The sequence below is a fragment of the Macrotis lagotis genome, chromosome 2 (assembly GCF_037893015.1).
Source record: "Macrotis lagotis isolate mMagLag1 chromosome 2, bilby.v1.9.chrom.fasta, whole genome shotgun sequence".
NCBI classification, from domain to species: Eukaryota; Metazoa; Chordata; class Mammalia; order Peramelemorphia; family Peramelidae; genus Macrotis; species Macrotis lagotis.
The window spans coordinates 244950151-244965816 of NC_133659.1; the positions used below are offsets into that span (position 1 = coordinate 244950151).

Below are 15666 nucleotides of genomic sequence, written 5' to 3' on the forward strand. Positions count from 1 at the left end.
GCTAGCAAAAATTGGAAACAAAGTGGGTGCTGATTGATTAGGGGAATGACTGAAAAAGTTGTGGCATATGAATGTAGCATATGAGCTCCTAGTCAAGATTCGTGGTCTGGGAAGAGAATGGTTTCAAAGGCACAAGTAGAATTGTTACCTTTGGCATGAAGAAGGATATCAACTTTAAAGAGGAAAAGAGTATGGGTTTTAGAATCAAAAACATGAGTCTGTCACTTATTATTACAGTGCAAGCTTAGTCAACTCACTTTAACTTCTCTCAGGGATAGTCTCTTAGTTATACAAAGATGATTGGTCTAGATTGCCCTTTGATTTTCCTTCCTCTAAATCTACTATCTGTGTTTTAAAGGATCATGAAGAACTTAAGATACCAGCAACAAAAGGAATAAAGGAGGTAAGCCCCCAGAAGCCAAGAAAATAGAGACTATCAAAAACTGTCAAACTATACTAAATTCACATTTTACCCCAGATTCTCCCCCTCTTCCTAATTTTCTAATACTGTCTAGGACATCACCATTCTCCTTGTCATCCAGACCTCCCAACATATGTATCATTCTTAACTCTTCAGACTCTTCTCTCATCTCCCAAAAACACTATTTCCAAGGCCTGTCAAATCTTCCATAACATCTCTCCTATATCCCCTCTTTTCAGTCTTATACTTGCCCTCATCAAACTTGCCCTCCCCCCATGAATCTACATTCAGGGAACTACTTTTCTTGCTAATCCATGTGCAAAAATACTCATCTCAATTCTGAGCATTTTCACTGGTTGGTCTTGATGTTTGGCTGTCTCTCTCCCTTATCATCTCTGCCTCCAGGTTTCTTTTGAGTCTCGATCAAAAATCCTTCCTCTTAACAAGAAGACTTTTCTGATTCCCCTTAATACTACTATTCTTCCCCCAAGAATCCAAGGAAGCCTTCATTATCCATCTCTATAAAGGTAAAGAGAATAGATTGGCCTGTGAAAATCACTTTTAGCTGTTGCTGGTTAAGATGCTTGTCAGAGTCCTTCACCTAAAGGATGATCACCTTCCTGAGAGGAGCTTCCTCTTGTTCCCATGCTTTTTAACTTTATTTTTTTTCAACCATGTTATCAAATACCTTCACTGAGAAAGAAAATGGCCCAATCTATGGTAGAGTATTCCAAGGTCAGCTACACCCTGATGGCAAATTCTACAACCAAAGTGGAGGGAGTATTGGTGCAAGCTCTTCAGTTTATAGATGATTGTGCACTCAATGCAGCCACTGAAGCTGAGATGCAACAAAGTATGGATCGATTCTCTGCTACTTGTGCTATTGGTCTAACAATTAACACCAAGAAAACACAGATGCTCCATTAGCACACCATCCATATATGGAACCACTGATTACAGCAAATGGAGAAGTTTTGTGTACTGTGGACAAGTTCACTTAACCTTGGCAATGTTCTTTCAAAGGAAGTACATATTGACAATGAGGTCATGCATTGCCAGAACCAGCTCAGTATTTGGGAAGCTCCAAAAGAAAGTGTGGGAGAGAAGAGGTATTAGACTAACTACCAAATTGAAGGTCTACAGAGCCATTGTGCTGACCTCACTGTTATATGCCTGTGAAACCTGGACATACCAGCACATCAGGAAACTGAATCGCTTCCATTTAAACTGTCTTGGGAAGATTCTGAAGATCATTTGGCAGGAGAAGATACCAGACACTGAGGTCCTTTCTTGAGCCAAACTGTCTGGCATTCCAACACTGCTACAGAAAGTGGGACTATGATGGACTGGGCACATTGGTAGAATGCCAAAGGTATGTTTGCCAAAAAGACTATCTTAAGAAGAACTTACTGAGGGCAAGAAGTGATATCGGGACACCATGAAGGTCTCTTAAGAACTTCAGAATTGATTGTAGTTGGGAGACATTGGCACAAGACCACCCAGCATGGCATGCACTCTTATGAGGAAGGCAGAACTGAAGCAGCTCAAAGGAAATGTGACATATGTAAGTTTGTCAGGTATTCAGATATTCACATGGACAATTTGTGCCTGATCTATGGTAGAGCATTCCAAGCTTGTATTGATCTGATCAGCCACAGTTGGATACACTGTAATTTTTCTCAAAAATAGTAATGTCATTTTGGTCTTCTTTGATAACTAAGGACAAGAACGAACCAACCACCTTCCCGTTTAATATGTGTCTCTGTGTGTGTGTGTGTGTGTGTGTGTGTGTGTGTGTGTGTGTTTGTGTGTGCAACACTTAGTACAGTGATTAGCATATAGCAGGTACTTAACTTGACTTTAATCTCCTTAAGGAAGGCTAAGCAAATTCTGCAGAGAGGTCAAAAAGGATATTGATTCTAAAAAGTTCAGTGAGCTTGGTAATTAAGAGGTCATTGTGACCTTAAAGAGAGCAATTTCAATAGAGTAGTGTAAGGGAAACTCTTTGAGTATCAGGAGCTGGGGGAAATGGATAGTATTTCAGAAAGTAGAGTAATGTAGTATAGAAAACTTATTAAAGGAGTTTAGTGGAAGTCAGGGTACAAGAATATCAATATGTCTTGTCATTTGTCTCCCATTTTGGTTAAATTGTTCTACTAGTACACCTTGCTTTAAGACAGTAGGAGTAACTGGGATATTGCACATAAATAATTTTTAAACAAATTAACATGAATGTTAGCTTTGATTTTCATTACAATATCAAAGATCTGAGCTACTTTATTTCTTCTGCTACTCTCCATTTATGGGTACCTCTGCTTTGACATTATACAACAAGCTGCTATAGGTGTTTTTTATATTCATGCCTTTCTCTTCCTTCTTTGATCTCTTTGGGGGCTCAAGTCTAGTAGTGCTTGGCTGTGTGAAAAGCTATGTACCATTTAGTGATCTGGTGAGTATATTTCCAAATTGTTTTTTAGGGTGGCAGGACTAATTCACTGATCCATTAACAGTGTATAATGATGTGTTTGTTTCCCTACTGTCCTTCTACAATAATATTTTTTTGGTACTTTCTGCCAATCTGATGTGTGTATGAGGAAAAACCTTAGAGCTGTTTTTAATTTGTTTTTCTCTGATTATTAGTGATTCTGAGCATTTATTTTATATGATTTTTAAAAGCTTGGAATTCTTTCAGAACTGCCTATTCACATTCTTTTGATCACTTATCCATTGGTAAATAGCTCTTGAAATTATAATTTTTTTTGTTTTTGCAAGGCAATGGGGTTAACTGACTTGCCCAAGGTCACACATCTAGGTAATTATGAAATGACTGAGATCAAATTTGAACTCAGGTCCTCCTGACTCCAGGGTCGGTGTGCCACTGAGTTGCCCCTGTCCTTATAAATTTTCATCTATTCCTTAAATATTCTAAATATATAGACTTTTAACAAGGAACTATACAATTAACAATTTCCCTTCTAATTTTTAACTATATTGATTTTGTTTGTATAAAACTTTACAATTTTATATCCAAAAATTGTTCATTTAAGCTTTTAGATATTAGGCAGCAATATGAAATGCTTAATATCCAAGATTAGAGTGGCTGAAAATCCTACTCTACTATATCCTAATAGTACCACATCCATTGTGCTCCAGTCTAAATGCCACATTTCAGTAAGGATATCAATAAACTGAAAAGCTTCCAGAGGAGGACAACTGAAATCTTTAAAGATGAAGGAGTTTCAAGAATATGCCATAAGAGGAACTGTAAGATATTTGAAGGAAGTGCTGTAGATAGTTTATCGCAAAAAGAGAAGACTTAGTGGTTCATGTTTTCAAGTATTGAAAGGCAGTAAAATATAAGGGGGATTCTATGTTTAGCCACAGGAGGCACAAACACACACTTTGCAGAAGTTATAAAGAAGCAAATTTAAACTTGGTATAAGGAAAAACTTCTTCATGATTAGAGTTGTTCAAGCAATGGAATGAGATGAGATGCCTTGATAGGTAGTCCCTTCTGGTCTAGAAGACCTTAATGTAAAAACAAGGTGACTACTTGTTAATTATATTATAAAAAAGATTCTCCTTCAAATATAATTGGATTAGATAGTCTCTAGATCTCTTCCAAGTTTGAGATTCTGTGATTTTGGAGCATGTTCTAATTTATATTAAAGACGTTGCTTTGATTGAGCAGAGCCTGCAATGTTTCTGACCTCAACCTGGTGTCCATTCTACTTCTATTTGAGAAGAAACCCAGAGTTAATTACATCTTATTTTGTATTTCTTTCAGAATTGTTCTATTACATCTTAACTTAAAAGGTTTATGTAAATTATTTAATTAGTTTTCAATGTATTTTATGCTGTTATTTTAAAAAGATACTCTTATAGACAGAGCATTCTCTTAGTTTTACAAAATCAACTTCACAATTATAAGAAGGGGAGGCATGGTTAGATAACAGTTCATATAAAAACTTTTCAATTTTATATCCCAAAACTGTCCATTTAATCTTTTAGATATTAAGTAGCAATATGAAATGCACAATGTTAGTAAGAGTTTTCATGAACAACATGTAAATTCAGTGTGAGGAGTGAGATATGGAATTCCAAAAAGTAAATAGACCACAGGTTGCATTTGGGGAGGTACAATAATAATCATGAGGGAAGTGAAAGCACCTATGTACATATGTGAAAAATTATGCTCGGCTTTAGGCATTATATTTTAGGAAAATATTGATATATACTTCTGGAACATATCCAGAGGAAATAGGCCAAGATGATGAAGCAATATGGGAGTGATGATCAAACTTAATGGACTTGCTCATTCCATCAGTGCAACAATTAGGCATAATTTTGGAGTATCTGTGATGGAGAATACCATCCGTATCCAGAGAAAGAATTGTGGAATTTGAACAAAGACCAAAGACTATTACCTTTAATTTAAAAAGAAACCGTTATATATTATGTAATTTTGCTATCTCTTATACTTTATTTTCTTCCTTAAATATATGATTTCTCTCTCATCATATTCAACTTAGAGCAAAGTATATCATGGAAACAATTTATAGACTGCCTTCTGTGGGGGGTGGGGGGAGCAAAGCAAGATTAGGGGAAAAATTGTAAAATTCAAAATAAATAAATAGATTAAAGAAAAAAAGAGAAAAAGGAAATAATAGGCAGGATGATTTAGAAAAAAACCTGGAAAGACTTACATGAACTGATATAAAGGAAGTAAGCATAACCAGACTAAGTACACAGTAACAGCAATATTGTATGATGAAGAATGAATGACTTAGTTATTCTCAACAACAAAATGATCCAAGACAATCCCAAAGGAATCATGAGGGAAAATGCTATTGGGCTCCAAAGAAAGAACTAATATTATCTGAGTATAGACTGAAGCATGCTAGTTTCTCTTTCTTCATTCCTTCCTTCTCTTTCTTTTTCTCTTTTTTCTTCATTTCTTGCATAAAGTGACTAATACAAAAACATTTTACATGATTATATATATATATATATATATATATATATATATGTATATATATATAACCTATATCAGATTGCTTACCATCTCAGGTAAGGGAAAGGAGAGGGGGGAGAAAGATAGAATTTGGAACTAAGAACTTAAAAACACCCAAATGTTAAAAACTGTTTTTTACATGTAATTGGAAAAAATAAAATATTAAAAAAGAAATTAATAATTTAACCTGGAGAACAATATGTATGTATATATATCTAAATCTATATCTATCTATCTATCTAACTAAATACATTTTGTTGTCTTGGTTTTATTTATTTAGTTTTGGGTTCAGAAAACCAGGGACTTCAACTCAAAACTCAAAAAGAGAATTTTCTCAGCCAATGCAGAATAAGGACAGTACAATGACTTGCCAGGCATACAATCCAGTTTGTAGGAGAGATGGAATATAAGCTGATGTCTCTGTTACTACGAGGTATATACCCTAGCTATGGAAGCACTAATAAATGGTAATCAGGAAAATTCTCTTATAGGAAGTGGAATGAGTTGAAACTTGATGAGAGCAAAGTTTTCCAAGAGGCATAGATAATGAAAGACATCATTCTAGGAATTTGGTAATAGTATATTCAAAAACAGAGTTGTAAGATAGAAGTCATAAACATGAATATTACCTAGGTCTGTTTGGCTTGACCATACAGAGAAGGATGAAAAGTAATGGGAAGTCAATCTAGAAAGATAACTTGAATCAGAGTGGGCAAGTCTTTAAATCCTAAACAGAGGAATTTGCATTTTATTCTACAAACAAATTTTTTTAAGACAATAAAGTTATTAAGCAAGGAAATAACAAAATCAGACTTGTACTTTTGGGAAAATATTTGGCTGTTATGTATTAAGCATTGACCAAAGAGAGAAAGATATAGGAAATACTGTAGAGAGACAAATCACTACTGATGATAAGAGTCTGAACAAAGTTGTTGGGCCAGGTAAGTAAAGAAAGAAAGGAGGACTAATGCAAAAGCTATTTTGAAGGTATCAACAAGATATGACATTTGATTGTATATGGACTGTAACTAAGGATGACTGGTTGTGAACCTGAGTATTGGGGAAAATGATAGTTCTCCCAAGAAAAATAGATGAAATTGGATAGGTTTTGCAGGAATGACACAGACTTCTGTTTTTGCGATGCTGAATTTGCTATCTTTATGAAACAACCAGATGGATGTCATCTTGGTTTGTAGAAGTCATCTGGGGGGGGGGGGGGCAGAGCCAAGATGGCAACAGGAGAAGAGCCTCTCTTAGGTGCTCTCTCTCAAAACTTATAAACTAAGGACTCTAACTAAATTTTCAAGAGACAGAACCCACAGAGGGATCCAGTGAGGCAATTCTCCAGCCCAAGGTAACATGGAAAATAGCAGAAAGGCTCCGCTCCATGGGGTTGGAGGGGTGCCCTCCCCCAGAGTGAAGGAACTTCAGCCTCCAGGAGGCAGCCCCAGGGCATCTGGGAGCTATGCCTCAGAGCAGCAGGGACAGTTTCCTGACCTACACCCCAGGGAGCATGGGGCACAACTTGAAAGATCAGTGAGGGAGGCCTCTGCCAGAGCAAGCAGGAGAAGCCAGTCCTCAGGGCACTTAGTGAGTAGCTTGGCCCAGATCCAGGAACCTGAAGCAGGTGGAGCTGATAAGCTGGAGCCCCCAGGCAACTGAGCCTTGAGTACTCAACCTAGGTAGGGGAGTGGAGAGAGACTTCTGAGGTCTGTCCTCTGTCCCTGGAACAGGACTCTGGTGCTCTGACCATAATCAGCTCCTGATCGCAGTCTAGGCCCCCCCATAGAACAGCAGGGTCCCCCCCACCTCAGTCCTTCGGCAGAGGGGTAAGCTTGTGGTCATTCATAGACCAGGAGGGAAGACAGAGCCTCACAGAAAGAGATCCTTGTGGGGGTTATCCCAATAATACTCAAAAGCTCAGGAAGCTCCCCAAGACCAGGCACAGGCTGGGGAAATGAGTAAACAGAAAAAAGAGAGGAACACCATTGAGAAATACAAAATACTCAATCTGAAGATGAGGAAGTACAAGCTCCTACATCTAAAGACTCCAAGAAAAATGGAAATTGGGCTCAGGCTATGACAGAGCTCAAAAAAGATTTTGAAAATCAAGTGAGAGAGATAGAAAAAAATTGGGAAAAGAAATGAGAGAGATGCAGGAAAAACATGAAAAAGAAGTCAGTAGCTTAGTCAAGGAGATCCAAAAAGATGCTGAAGAAAATAACATGTTAAAAAACAGCATAGGTCAAATGGATAAAACAGTTCAAAAAGTTATTGAGGAGAAGAATTCTTTAAAAAAAACAGAATTGTCCAGATAGAAATAGAGATAAGAAAGATCTGAGGAAAACAAATCCTTCAGATCTAGAATGGAGCTGTGAAACACCTTATTGAAAAATGTGAAACATCTTATTGAAAAAAACAACTGATCTGGAAAACAAAGGAAAGATAATTTAAAATTATTGGGATACCTGAAAGTCATGATCAGGAAAAGAACCTTGACATCATTTTCAAAGAATTACTACAGGAAAATTTCCCTGATATCCTAGAAGCAGAGGGCAAAATAGAAATTGAGAGAATCCACCAATATCCCCTGGAAAGAGATCCAAAAAAACAACCCCCAGGAATATTATAGCCAAGTTCCAGAACTCTCAAGTCAAAGAGAAAATATTACAAGCAGCCAGAAGGACACAATTCAAATATTGTGGAGCTGTAGTCAGGATCACACAGGACTTAGTAGCAACTACATTAAAGGCTCATAAACATAGGGCTTGGAATATAATATTCTGGAAGACAAAAGAGCTTAGAATGCAACCAAGAATCAACTACCCAGCAAAACTGAATGTCCTCTACCAGGGAAAAAGATGGACTTTCAATGAACCAGGGGAATTTCAAATGTTCCTGTTAAAATGGCCAGAGCTGAACAGAAAGTTTGATCTTCAAATACAGGACTCAGGTGAAGCATAGAGAGTGGAGGAGAACATGTATTCCTGCATAGAAAAATGACACTGATAATACTCATAAGAAACTTCTCATTTAATAGAGCAGGTAGAAGGAGCTTTTATGGATGAAGCACAGGAGAGAGCTGAATTTGAAGATATAATATATTGTAAAAATGGAGTCAATGGCTAAAAGGGAAATGTAATGGGAGTAAGAGAAGGGAGAGGTGGAATAGGCTAAGATATTTCATATAATAAGTTTTTTATTACAATGAGCTATTGCAATGATATGGAAGGGGGGAAGGCGAGAGAGAATGAAGGAACCTTCACTCTCATCAGAGGTGGCTTGGAGAGGAAACAGCATATTTACTCAATAGAGTATATACATCTAGAGTAAGTAGGAGAGAAGGGGGGACAGGGGGAAGGGGGGGATGTGAGTGATGGAGGAGAGGGTGGACCATGGAGGAGAGTGGTCACACATAACACATTTTCTTTTTTACTTCTTGCAAGGGGCTGGAACTGGATGGCCTGTCCCAGACCCCAGGGCCAGGTGGTTGCTGGGTCTTAGGGGCGGTATGTGCGCTCAGGGCCTCTTGGCCCCAGGGCCAGTGATCAGTCTGCTGTGCCACTCAGCTACCCTACAGCACATTTAAAAAGAGGGACAGAGTGAAAGGAGAGAGAAAATGTAGTGTATGGTACTGGGGAAGTACAAATGGAGGGAACTGCGATCAGCAATGGCAACAGTGGAAAAATATGGAAGTAGTTTTTGTGATGGACTTATCCTAAAGAATGTGATCCACCTGTGACAGAGCTGGTGGTGTCGGAACAGAGACTGAAGCACATTTTTTAAATTAATATTATTATTTTGGGGGTGTTGCGGGGCAGATAGGGTTGGTTGACTTGCCTGGGGCTGCACAGCTGGGTGATTGTTGGGTGTCTGAGGCCAGATTTGGACTCAGGTGCTCCTGACTCCAGGGCCAGTTCTCTGTCCACTCCTATTATTATCATTATCATCATCATCATCATTTTATTTTATTGGGGGTTTTTTGGTTTTTGTAGAGCAATGGGGTTGGGGTGGCTTGCCCAGGGTCACACAGCTGGGTAATTGTTGGGTGTCTGGGGCTGTATTTGAGCTTGGGTGCTCCTGACTCTGGGGCTGGTGCTCTATTCTCAGTGCTGTCCCTATTATTATTTTAATTTTAATTGTAATCTTAATTTTTTCCTCTTTACTTTATTGTTCATGAGGGTCTATATTTTTGGGGGGAAGGGTATTATGTTTACTCTTAAACAAGAATATTTTAGTAATGTATAAAAATAAAAATACAAAAAGAAAATAAATATAATTAAAATTGAAAAAAAAAAGAAGTCATCTTGAGACCCAGAGAGTCTAGAACTAAAGAACTACTAACCTTCTACTATACCAGCTTAAAGCTGAAGTGTAAACAGTTTCTCATTTGTGTGACTATGATGAATTTGATTTTTGGTTTCCCAACAGGGAGATGGGGGAAAAGGAGCGAAGGAGGGAGGGAGGGGTTCCCTTATCAAAGGTTTCCCTCCTTATCATGATAAAGTAGGTATCAGCAAACCCATAATTGTAAAATGAATATTTAAACCTAGGATAGAGAACACAGTAGTTAGCAAGAGAGCCTTATCTTTGTTCTCATGTTCTTCCTCTCCACCTATTTTCCTTCAGTTCTGTCCATACTCTTCTACCCACAGCAATTCAGAACTAAAACTCAAAAAGTAAATAAAGATTAAGAAACAAACCTACCTTCTGGCTCCTCTATGCTGCTGGCTGCAGTGGTGGGGGGAGCTACAGGAATCTCTTTCAGAAGTTCAGGTCCAGGTAAGAAGAGCAAAAGGAATGAAAATAGAGACAAACAACATTAATTTTTTTTAATCTTGAGGACAGCAAGCATACCAGTTTATTTTCACTAAGTCCATCTGTAAGCCTCTTAAACATCACAAAAGGACAACCTAAAGAGAACTGGGGCAGACCAGGAGGCAGGGGAAATGGGCTACTTTAATTTGTTATGGTGTGATATAGTCCTACCAGAGATATGAATAATCTGTGATCACTATCAAGGGACCTTGCAGTTTGATGGACAAGGGGGCAGTTAAGGTCAACCACATTTCTACTAGTCCTGGGTTAGAGAGAAAATGGACTCCCCAGTCCCTCAGCTTCATCAGGGAGATCCTCTCTTCTTGACAGACTTTTTCTGAGAAGTTTGTTTGAGTTGTATTGTGATCATTGGTTGTCATCAACCCATGTACAAATTAGAAAACTTTGGGTGTTCTATGGAGGCAAAAAGTCAGGATTAGTTTCTGCACATCCATGGAAACATAAATACTCAGGACCAAAACTTCTTGGGTAGGAGAATTTTCCTGAGGAGCATGTCAAAAAACATGAAATGAGAGATTTAAAGAATAAAATTGTATTATTCACAATTCCCCTTAAAATACAATATGACTTGTACTGACTAGGATCTGAGCACTGCTGAAAGCAGAGGTGTCCTGGCAGATGAGAGTTTCAGTTGTTCTCCAGGAATCTCTAATCTGTGCTTAGAGAAGCAAGAGCATTAGGTTGGCAAAAATTTATATCTCTGCTTCTAAGAACTCAAGTTTTTCAATCTTGGTATTCCTATTTTTCTCATTCAAGATGACCCTCCATTCTTGAAGCCAAAGGCCCAGAGTTTACCAGGCAACAGACAGGAGGCTCTCAGCTCAAAGTCTGGCTCAGTCTTATTCATGAGGATAAATTCATCTTGTCCACAAACTCTGAATCAATGAGCCTGGATCTTTTATGGACCTGGTATAAACCAGTCATCCTGGAGCCAGACAGATTTTTGACATCAACAATGATCTTGGCAGGAAAAAAATCCTCATTTTGTAAATAAATCATGACTTTCCATAATGACATTCACTGTAATGAAAGGCTGGATCTTAACAGGGCTGAGGGTTTGGTATTAAAACACATATATTTCACACTACATTTGTCTAAATGGAACTGAAGAATCAAAGCAATGACATTAAGCAATGACCCTTACAACTATTCTGGGAGAACAGTACAATGAGGATATAGGTAATAGTTATTGCTCTTGATTTTAATACTATCACCACTAATAGCCTAATAATAACAAAATAATAATGATGAACTTCTCATTTGCTTCAGAAGGACTCAGAAAAGAATGGCCTCAAGGTTGTTCTACATCTCAGACTATAACCAAGATGGTATCCTTGAGCCTTATGCTCTATTCTCAGGATCACTCACCACTGAAAGGCAGATAGCCATGATGTATACACAACATAATCATGTTTATTTTAAAGAGGCACACTGGTGCCTGATGGTTGTGAGATACAGGCTGGGTAAACAAGAGTTCTCAAAGAGTAATATGGCCTTGGGGTGGCTAGGTGGTGCAGTGGATAGAGCACCGGCCCTGGAGTCAGGATTACCTGAGTTTAAATCCGGCCTCAGACACTTAATAATTACTGAGCTGCATGGCTTTGGGCAAGCCATTTAACTCCATTGCCTTGAAAAATAAAAAAAAACTTAAAAAAAACTTAAAAAAAATTAATATGGCCTCATTCTTATCTTTCTCATAAGCTACCTGTGACCAAGAAAATATTCACAGGGAGTGTGGAACCCCATAGCTCCATTCATGAAACTTTCTAAAGAGGTGATAAATGCAAGTTCAGTAATATAGTTCCTAACTAGGACTTTGGGGGAAAAATGATGTCCATCCTGTTCAGATTAGTTTCTCCCTTTTCGGTACCATAGTTCTTTTACACAGAATTCCCATTACTTCTTTTCCAGTTGTTTGGGCATATCAGTGATATTGTTGCTTTTTTTTAGTCCTTTCCTCCTTCCTCCTTATGAAGGAACATTTTACATGTTTGAATCTCAGTAGAATATCATTGACTGTGCTTGTTAGTTCAAAGCTTTCAGCAAGAAGGTTTCCACCAGTCAGTCAGACATCTGCCCCTTCTAAGGAAAAGTTAAAGAGTGGGGTGAGTAGACAGAGATTTCATATTTTCCAGTTATTATATCTCTGCTTCTAAAAACTCAAATGTTTTTCAAGCTTGGACTTTCCATAGAGGGATAAGTTTAAAATATTATATTTCATTCATTTCTGAGCAATTTGAGAGCTTTTGTTCCCTTTTAAAAATGAAACCATTAAAAATGTTTTCATAACCCAAGATGGCTATATGAATTTTAGTCCAACTTTGAAAAATGTTCCCTTTAGGGTTTTTTTAGACAGACCAAAAAGGGGAATTTTCGCATGTTATAAGCCTTTGACAATTGGTGAAGGAAAAAAACTCATTTGACAAGTTTAAGCATAGCATGAACAAAGAATTAGCTGAACTTTCCTGAGCTTTTATTTATTATTACTCTATCTCTGAAAATAATTTCATTAAAATGTATCATAATTGACAAATATTGATAGAATAATAACAACATTTCAAATATAGAGTCAGATATACAGTCAGAGGAGAAAGAAATCTTAATTTAGATGCCTCTTCCTTTTACTCTCAAAACTTCTTTTAGTTGGTATGGTCCACTGTAATGTGCTTGAGAATCTCCCCATAACTAGAAGAAAACCTGTGCCCAATGGGCTTATATGATAGTTCAAAGCAGCTCCTCTCCACTATAGGATGGGAATCATAAAGATGACCTGTTATGATGCCACTCTGGGAAGAGAATAGAGTAGGGAGGTTAGATTTTTTTTCTAATTTCTATGAAGTTTTTAGAAGGACACTAGACATCTAGATTCTACTTTTTGGCTAGGATTAGTTGACTGCTGTCCTTCCCTAAACCTTTAAGGTCACTGGAGGGCAGAGGGTCACTAAAAAAAAAGACTCACACTGATTTTTAACTTTTAACTTCCAATTTGTCTTAACAGGTTTCCTTATTTCTGTGTGTGTACTGCCATTTGCTCAAAACCATTCATACTGGGAAAGAAATGTGTGTCAAATGATAGAACTTTATACAAATATAGAAAAAGTAAAGTAAATACTTAGGAGGTAGCTCTAAAACTTAAAAACCTTATGACCATGGGTAAATGGATTGGCCCCTCTGAGCTTTAATTTCCTAACCTGCAAAATGAATCCAGAAACATGTGCACTATATGCATCACAGGATTGTTGTGAGGAAAGTGGTGAATATGAAGTGAGAATGACTGTTAGTTTAAAGGTGTGAGTGGTGGAAGGTAGTGTGGAACAGGAACCTTGCTACTTCTCTTATTTTCTAAGAGAGAATATAAAAATCAAAAAACCAATACCATATAACATATCTACACAGAAATAGAAACAGCATTACCCTTCCCATAATAATAATAGATGGTATTAAAGTCCCATACTTGCTAGGGCTCAAATGTTGCTGGTCTTCTCTCTGTTAGAGGTATGTAAAAGCAAGATCCAAGAGTCACCCAACCACCTGTCCACCCACTACAAAGTCTAGAATGTTTGAGAAGGAAACGTAAAATCTGGTTTGGTGTTGGGGGCTGGTAAGAAACAATAATCATTTGCCATACATCTGTTCTGTGTAGTCAGAACAAACAAAAATAGACATCCCAATGTCTGCCAAAGAGGTCTGCTCAGGGATAATTGAACAAATTAGTTACTTCATCATATAATTCATTGGGTCTTAGGTTGTTGTACTAACATAACATAACCCCTGAGGCAAATAAATATGCCTAATATACTTGTTTCTACATTAGAGTATGCTGAATTATACATGTTTTAATCTAATTAGGTCCATAGCAATATAACTGAGGTAGGAAAAAAAACTTGTGATTTAGTGTGCACATATCAGTGTTAATAGCTCCTAAATCCATTAGGAAATAATACAAGTCTTACAAAGAATTTAGAAATAAATTCTATTAGTGCTACAGACTTCAAAAAAGATGATTCCACATACTTATGCAAGGGGCAATGGGAGATCGGCTTTGCTGATAACCTTTGGCACATCGATTGCAAGTGATGCCAGTCACACCATCTTTGCAGGGACATTGACCTGTAGTCTGATTACAGGTCTTGCCAGCTGCTCCCACGGGGTGGCAATCGCATGCTGTGGGGAGGGGAAACACATAACAAACAATGTCAGAAAAAAGAAGAAAAAGTAAGAATCGACATCAAATAAGAACAATCCCAATAAATATCTTTCTCATAGAAAAGAAAGAACCAAGCTGCCCCCCCCCTTCCTACCCATCTGAGAGGCAAGTAGGAAAGGTCATGCTTATTATTCTGTAAGGATCCTGGTATGTTCTGCAGCAAAATGGCTAGAGCTGGGAAATTAAAACCGAAGAACAAAAATATAGTAACATTTCCACACAGGTTGGGGGATCTTGCTATAATCTGTAAGGAAACCCAAAATTCAAATATACTTTTATGAACAGAACCAAAATTTCCTAATAATGAATGGATAAGAAATTTGTGGGAAAAATTATTTTCTGTTACTTATAAATTCCTATCTAGTAACTGGGGTTTTCAGATTTTCTGCATATTTCTTACACTATAGTCCATTCTTTTTTGTTGTTGTTTGGTTTTTTTTTGGAGGAGTATTTTTTTTGCAAGGCAATAAGTGATTTGCCCAAGATCACACAGCTAAATAAGTATTAAGTATCTGAATCAGGATTTGAACTCAGGTCCTCCTGACTCCAGGGTCAGCCTGGGTCACTCTATCCACCTAGCTGCCCCATTATAGCACATTCTTAGTTCCCTAGATGGTTGACATTCATTTAGCAGATCCGATATAACATTGGAAAAGGAGATAACTGAGCAGGAGGTAGGACATTAGTTATCCATGTGATCTGAGGTTGTTGGTAAAGGGAAAGATCATTTGAGCCCTCTGACCAATCTATCTGAGGTGAAGTTATAGGAAGAAATCATAATTTCATAGGGTCATAAATTTAAGGTGGGAAGAAATCTTAGAGGTCACTGAGTCCATTACCCTAGTTTTATGTACAGATAAGGAAACTGAGGACCAGAGAGGGTGAGTAACTTGCTCAGAAACAAAGAGTTAGTAGATATCTTAGGCAGGATTCAAACTCAAGCCTTCCTTACTCCAAGTCCAGAGTTCTATCCAGGACTGCCCACAAACCAGGAGTTATGATGCAAGATTTCTTTTGAGCTTTCATCTCTACTCCAATTATGCTGTGTTATTTGATGATCTCATCAGCTTTCATAGGGTCAATGATCATCTCTAAGCAAATGATTGCCAATTTGAAATATCTAAAAACTAATATCTCTCCTGAGTTTCATTTTCACATATGTCATTTGGACATCTCAAACTGAAT

At 37.6% G+C, this 15666-nt stretch overlaps 1 protein-coding gene across 3 annotated transcripts in view; it reads right to left on the reverse strand.

Moving 5' to 3' along the window:
* NTN1 (netrin 1) overlaps positions 1-15666 on the reverse strand; it is a 346673-nt gene that overhangs the window by 98031 nt on the left and 232976 nt on the right. For all 3 annotated transcript variants that reach the window (XM_074225607.1, XM_074225608.1, XM_074225609.1), the window contains exons 4-5: positions 14289-14438; positions 10143-10196 (exon numbers count right to left, since the gene is read on the reverse strand). In XM_074225607.1, the coding sequence (XP_074081708.1) occupies positions 10143-10196; positions 14289-14438 (204 nt within the window). The remainder of the gene's footprint in view (positions 1-10142; positions 10197-14288; positions 14439-15666) is intronic.